Source organism: Vicia villosa, linkage group LG5 (genome assembly GCF_029867415.1).
Source record: "Vicia villosa cultivar HV-30 ecotype Madison, WI linkage group LG5, Vvil1.0, whole genome shotgun sequence".
Classification (NCBI taxonomy): Eukaryota; Viridiplantae; Streptophyta; class Magnoliopsida; order Fabales; family Fabaceae; genus Vicia; species Vicia villosa.
The window spans coordinates 31,727,832-31,735,059 of NC_081184.1; the positions used below are offsets into that span (position 1 = coordinate 31,727,832).

Sequence of the window (7,228 nt, forward strand, 5' to 3'; positions counted from 1 at the left end):
TTTTAGTTTGATTGAATCATTATAGAACTTATATTGCCACAGCAATCCTTGAGATCGATACTTGGATAATTTCCACTTTATAAACTACATCGGTAGAAAATAGTACACTTGCTATTTTTCCGATCAAGTTTTTGGCGCCGTTGCCGGGGATTGCCAAAATATAAGTTAAAATAATCATTCAATTAAATTTTTTTTCTTGTTTTTTTTTTGCTCAGCAACTAAAATTATATTTTGTTTGCTGTGTGCTCATCACTAATAATTGTCTAATCTTTTATGCGAGGTAAGGCCTCAGCAGATTTTCTCTTTGACGCAGAGCCAGAACGATCGTTGCAAGCTAGACTTCGGAAAGCGAAACAAGATAGACTGGAAGCTATAAAAGAGAACCAAACATCTTCAGAATCTGAAAGAGACGAGATTTTTTCTATTCATTCAGAGCATTCGGATTCGGAAGCTGAAACAATGGCAGCTCCCGTAGAAAGATTATTAGGTGATTATGGTGGAGCTAATGCACCAACCGGCCGGATGACGATTGTGAATCAACCGGTCGATGTCGCTCACTTTCAGTTGCACCCAGCAACAATACGACAACTTGAAAAGAAACCTTTCTCTGGAAGAATCAATGAAGATGCAAACAAACACTTGCAGAGGTTTCTTACTATGACAACGTCGTTAAAAATAGAGGGGCATTCTGAAGAGGCGAAGAAACTGGTAATGTTTCCATTTACTTTGTCAGATGATGCTGAAGAGTGGTTTTACTCTTTGCCTGCTGGAAGTATCACAACTTGGCAACAAATGGAGACAACGTTTCTGAATGAGTATTTTCCTGCTTCTGTGTATATCCGCAAGAGATATGATATCGTTAATTTTAAACAGAAGGAAGGAGAATCACTTGGAGATGCATATAAAAGGTTCAAGAGGTTGTTAGTTGCATGCCCAACTCATAACATGGATGTAACCGAACAAATGCAGAACTTTGTGAATGGTCTGAAGTTGAAAACTAAGCAACTAATTGACACAGCTACCGGTGGTTCAACAAATTTTAAAATAGCCACGGAGATAAAGAAGATCATAGATGCTATTGCGGCAAACGAACATTTAGAGCTGTATGACCGCAGTGTTAATCAACCCGAGGGGTTAGTTGATTTGAAGCTGTCAAATCAAGTTGTGAAAATGGAAGATCAGATCGCCGCTGAAGTTGAACGCAGATTGAAACAAATGGCACTTGAAAAGCAAACTGTTGCACAGGTTCAACCAGCTCAGCCAAGTCAAGCGGTAAATTGTGAAATATGTGGAGGACCTCACTTTGCCATGCATTGTGTGGTGACAGCACAACAGGTTGAGGAAATTAATTTTTTGAAGCAGAACAATCCCTATTCCAACACTTATAATCCCGGATGGAAAAATCATCCAAATTTTGCATGGAAAGATCAACAAGGAAATGTTCCTAAACAAGGGGTTACTCATTATCAAGGTTTATCACAACAACAACAATATCGGCCACCACCACAACAACCATATCAACAACCTCAGCAACAATTTCAGCAACAAGGACAAAGAAAAGCAGATTGGGAAATTGCCATTGAAAAAATGGCCGCTCAGAGCTGTCAATTCCAAGAAGAAACAAGAAGTAATTTTCGGAACACAGGGGCATCTATTAAGAATCTTGAAATTCAAATGAGTCAGATAGCACAACAACTAGCAAGTCCCCAACAACCTGGTGCTCTGCCTAGTGCAACAATTCCAAATCCCAAAGACCACAATAATGTGAGTGCCATAATCACTAGAAGTGGTAAAGCAAAAGAAGCTATGAAGGAAAATGCCGAAGGAGAAGAGCCATTATTGGAAGTTGATCTAGAAATAAAGGAGAATGAGGTGGAAGCTGAAGAGTTGGTTGTGTCGGAACCTGTGACAAAAGAGAAGGAGGTTGAACCAAAACCAACCATCAAACTTCCTTTCCCTACAAGAAATAAGAAGAAAGGGCAGCATGAGAAAAATTTTGAAAAATTCTTGGAGATGTTCAAAAAGATTGAGTTAAATATTCCTGTCCTGGAGGCGTTGGAGCAAATGCCTACATATGCCAAATTCATGAAGGACATCATCTCAAAGAAAAGAACCACCGATCGTGACCCTATTATTCTAACTGAAACTTGTAGTGCTATTTTGCAGGGTATGAAGATCCCGGTGAAAAAGAAGGACCGAGGTTCCGTGACTATCCCTTGCACAATTGGGGATCGGTCTTTCAAGAAAGCTCTTATCGATTTAGGAGCAAGTGTGAGTCTCATGCCGTTATCTATTTACAAAAGACTAGGAATCGGCAAAGTGCAAGATACAAGGATGACACTCCAATTTGCGGATCACTCAGTAAAGAGACCTTACGGGATAGTAGAAGATGTGCTTGTAAAGATTGATAAGTTTGTGTTCCCGGTGGATTTTGTCATCTTAGAGATGCCGGAGGATGAAGAAATTCCGATAATTTTGGGAAGACCATTCTTAGAGACTGGAAGATGTTTGATAGATATAGAAGAAGGCACAATGACTTTGAAGGTATATGATGAGGAGTTAAAAATTGATGTTCGAAACACTATGAAGTATAAGGATGATGTTGCAACCAGTCAACATATTGAGGTAATTGATCAAATTGTTATTGATGCACATGCTTTAAAGTCACAACAATTACCTTTAGAGAGGGTGTTGAGTCTATCAATTTTCGATGAAACGGAAGTGGTTGACGAAAAAGAAATGGAAGTAATAGCAATGATGGGAGCGACACCAACTTGTAAAGGCTCCCGACAAAACCGATGGGAGGATTTAAGGCAACCTTTAATGGAGGAAAAGAGAGGTGAATCAAAGAAGGGGGCTGAATTGAAACAACTTCCGGAAAACCTCAAATACGTCTTTTTAGACACCGAAAGTAAATGCCCGGCTATAATAAGTTCCCACCTTGAAGTTCTTCAAGAAAACAGGCTTGTCGAAGTTCTGAAGAAACATAAAAGTGCCATGGGATGGTCTATTGAAGATTTGAAAGGAATTAGTCCTACAGTTTGTATGCACAAAATTCTCATGGAAGATGATCAAAAACCGGTAGTCCAACCCCAAAGGCGGCTAAATCCCGCGATGAAAGAAGTTGTCAGAAAAGAAGTTGTGAAACTTTTAGATGCGGGGATGATTTACCCTATATCTGATAGTTCTTGGGTGAGCCCTGTTCATGTAGTACCAAAAAAAGGAGGAACTACAGTGATTAAGAATGAAAAAAATGAATTAATCCCAACAAGGACGGTGACTGGATGGAGAGTCTGTATAGGTTGAATCTGGCTACGAGGAAGGATCACTTCCCGTTGCCCTTCATTGATCAGATGCTGGAAAGGTTGGCAGGTCACGACTATTATTGTTTCCTCGATGGCTATTCGGGGTATAATCAGATAGCAGTGGCACCAGAAGATCAAGAGAAAACCGCATTTACGTGCCCGTTTGGTGTTTTTGCTTACAGAAGGATGCCATTCGGGTTATGTAATGCCCCCGCTACTTTTCAAAGATGCATGCAAGCCATCTTTGATGATATGCTGGAAAAGCACATGGAGGTGTTCATGGATGACTTCTCAGTTTTTGGTAAGTCTTTTGATAATTGTTTAACTAACCTTGCTCATGTGTTAGAAAGATGCCAACAGACAAATTTAATCCTAAACTGGGAGAAGTGTCACTTTATGGTGCGAGAAGGTATAGTGTTGGGTCACAAAATTTCCCACAGAGGAATAGAAGTCGACCAAGCAAAGATCGAGGTAATAGCAAAGCTACCCCCGCCAATGAATGAAAAAGGTATTCGAAGTTTCTTAGGGCATGCGGGATTCTACCGCAGGTTCATAAGAGATTTCTCTAAGATTGCCAAACCTTTAACTACTCTTTTGGTTAAGGATAAAGTTTTTACTTTTGATAATGATTGTACTGTAGCTTTTGAAACTATAAAGAACAAATTAGTGTCAGCACCAATTGTTGTGGCACCGGATTGGTCTCTACCTTTTGAGATCATGTGTGATGCTAGTGATATCGCAGTAGGGGCGGTCTTAGGACAGCGTAGAGAAAAATTGCTACATGTTATTTATTATGCTAGTCATGTCTTGAACCCTGCACAGATGAACTACGCAACAACTGAAAAGGAATTGCTAGCGGTTGTTTATGCCTTTGATAAATTCAGGCAATATCTGTTAGGTTCTAGAGTAATTGTTTACACTGACCATGCTGCTTTGAAGTATCTTTTTGCTAAACAGGACTCAAAACCAAGACTGCTGAGATGGATTTTACTCCTTCAGGAATTTGACGTGGAAATTCGTGATAAGAAAGGGTGTGAAAACACGGTGGCGGATCACCTTTCTCGGATGTCACCCATTGAGGAGACCGAAGACAAACGCCCAATAAAGGATGAATTCGCAGATGAACACATCCTCGCTGGTATTGGTGTACCTTGGTTTGCCGACTATGCTAACTATCTGGTAGGTGGGGTAATCCCAGATGACTTTGATTTTAACCGAAGAAAAAAGTTTTTGCATGATTGCAGGTTTTACTTATGGGATGACCCCTTCTTGTACAAGAAAGGAATTGATGGGCTGATTAGAAGATGTGTCCCAGAGGAGGAACAAAGGGATGTACTCAAAGCATGCCATGACTCAGAGTACGGGGGGCATTTTAGTGGAGACAGAACTGCTGCAAAAGTTCTGCAATCGGGTTTATATTGGCCTACCCTATTCAAGGATGCTCATCATGTCGTTCGAGAGTGTGATAGATGTCAAAGAACAGGTAACATCTCCAAGAGAAACCAAATGCCTCAGAATGCGATGCTGGAGGTAGAGCTGTTTGATCTGTGGGGAATTGACTTTATGGGACCTTTTCCACCATCTTGTGGAAAAAATTACATCCTTGTGGCAGTAGACTATGTATCAAAATGGGTTGAAGCTGTAGCATTACCCACCAATGATGCTAAAGTTGTGGTGAACTTCCTTAAGCATAACATTTTTTCTAGGTTTGGAGTGCCCAGAGCACTAATCAGTGATGAAGGTACTCACTTCTTAAATAAACTGATGGAAAACTTGTTGAGGAAGTATAAGGTCAAACACAAAGTTGCTACCCCATATCATCCTCAAACGAGTGGACAAGTCGAAGTCTCTAACAGACAAATAAAACAAATCCTTGAAAAGACGGTTAGTGCTTCTCGAAAAGACTGGTCTATGAAGTTAGATGATGCACTATGGGCCTACAGAACAGCGTACAAGACGCCAATAGGTATGTCGCCTTATCAACTGGTTTATGGTAAAGCCTGTCACTTACCGCTCGAACTTGAGCACAAAGCTTTTTGGGCTACTAAGTTCTTAAATTGTGAACTGTTAAAAGCTGGTGAATCTCGAATTCTTCAACTCCGGGAGTTGGAAGAGTTTAGGAATCGCGCTTATGAGAATGCTAAAATGTATAAAGAACAAACAAAGAAATGGCATGACCAAAAGATTCAGAAAAAAGAGTTTTGGGAAGGACAACTGGTATTACTCTTTAATTCCAGGTTGAAGCTATTTCCTGGAAAGTTAAAATCACGATGGTCAGGACCATTCTTGGTTCACAAAGTGTTTCCCCACGGAGCGGTAGAACTGAAAAATCAGGTCAACGGAGACACCTTTAAGGTGAATGGACAGAGACTAAAACCGTACTATCAGGGACAAGGGAGTGGTCTAATCGATAATGTTCGTCTCTCCGGGTAAGATGAACGACCGTCGAGCCAGGTGACGTTAAACGAAGCGCTTTTTGGGAGGCAACCCAAGGGAAGTATTTTTATTGCGGGATTTCAAATTTTAAATGTTCTTAATTTTTATTTTTATGTATTATTTTCTTGTCAGATTTTGGTGTGTTTTTGATTTTGTGTAAGTCAGGGAAATAAGAGCACAGAAGATGTTTAACAGCACATTCTTGCATACATACAACTGCAGTTGCAAGGACCCTGTCCAGACGCGTCCTGAAACGCGTACTTGCCTCTAATCCTCCACATGCCTGCCCAAACGCGTGTACGGACGCGTCCGGTAGCCCAGCATCTCACATGTCTGCCCAAACGCGTGTAGGGACGCATGCCAAAGCAGGAACTTCGACCATCCTTCCAAACGCGTACAGAGACGCGTCCCCCTAACCATACGCGTCTGCAGACGCGTTCCCCCTCTCCAAACGCGTCCCAAAACGCGTCCCCAACGGTAAAAATCCCCACACGCGTGTCCGGATGCGTTTCCAGGTTTGCAAGAGAGTACAAATACACCATTCATATCTCCAAACGCGTTTCATCTTGCCTCTGTCTGTATTGTGGTTCTCCTACTTTCCCAAACGCGTTTTGTGTGTCAATTTCAATTTCTTGGAAAGTTGTTTGTTGCTTTTGTGCAGATCTTTGTATCACTACCTCTCCACCACTCTCATCTTATGGCTAAGAGATCCAACAAGGGAAAGGAGGTCATGTCATCTTCTTCCTCTTTTGAATTTGATAAGGAAAGGTTCTCCTCTTATGCTCATGAACAAAGGTATGAGAGTTTGGCTGAGAGGAATTTTATCGCTGAAAGAAAATTTGACTTGAAGAAAGGAGAGTATTCTGATATTGTGGCCACCATCAACAAATACAAGATAAAGCATTTCAACAGCATCATTCAGCCTGTTTTTGCAGAGTTAGTAAAGGAGTTTTATACAAATGCATACAGGGTCTCTCCTGAGGAACCTCAATTCACTAGTTTTGTTAGAGGGAAGCAAGTTTCTTTCGGTTGGAAATCTATTGATAAAGTGCTGAAACTCAAGTTCAAAGATCCCGTCTGTAAGTATGCTGAAAACAAAAGGGCGATGCGTAGGAGTTGGCCATATGATGACATGTTAAATACACTGGCAATTCAAGGACAGGGATGGTATGGTTTTGTTCCCAGTAATGACCCAGAGAATGTTCCCAAGAAAATTTTCGCTCGTTGTTTATCACCTGTCCCGAAGGCGTGGGTCTCCTTCTATCACCATAACTTTGACACCAACATTAGTGGCTCAGAGTTAACTACAGGGAGAGCTTTAGCCGTCTACTACATGCTGAAAAACGAACCAGTGAATCTGGGAAGGATTATTGCAGATGACATGGAAGCTATTGCTCAATCTAAGACAAAGAAAGCATTGGGCCACGCTTCTGTGATTCTACAGTTATGTCTGAAGGCAGGTGTTGACGTTTCTATAGGTGGAATTC

At 41.1% G+C, this 7,228-nt stretch overlaps 1 protein-coding gene across 1 annotated transcript; it reads left to right on the forward strand.

The window, feature by feature from the left end:
- Positions 1 to 273: 273 nt before the first annotated feature.
- Positions 274 to 5,738, forward strand: LOC131604460 (uncharacterized). Its single transcript, XM_058876896.1, has 7 exons — positions 274 to 708; positions 970 to 1,455; positions 1,543 to 3,276; positions 3,420 to 3,502; positions 3,652 to 3,776; positions 3,946 to 4,211; positions 4,263 to 5,738. Exons 1-7 carry the CDS (start codon positions 274 to 276, stop codon positions 5,736 to 5,738), a joined length of 4,605 nt encoding a protein of 1,534 aa, XP_058732879.1.
- Positions 5,739 to 7,228: the final 1,490 nt, after the last annotated feature.

What these genes read in the sequence shown, in the direction of transcription:
- LOC131604460 (XM_058876896.1), top strand. Translation starts at nt 274, where the DNA reads ATGCGAGGTAAGGCCTCAGCAGATTTTCTCTTTGACGCAGAGCCAGAA. An exon ending in AATTAATCCCAACAAGGACG is followed by an intron (nt 3,277 to 3,419) that starts GTGACTGGATGG and finishes GGGTATAATCAG; the next exon opens with ATAGCAGTGGCACCAGAAGA. An exon ending in TCGACCAAGCAAAGATCGAG is followed by an intron (nt 3,777 to 3,945) that starts GTAATAGCAAAG and finishes ATTGTACTGTAG; the next exon opens with CTTTTGAAACTATAAAGAAC.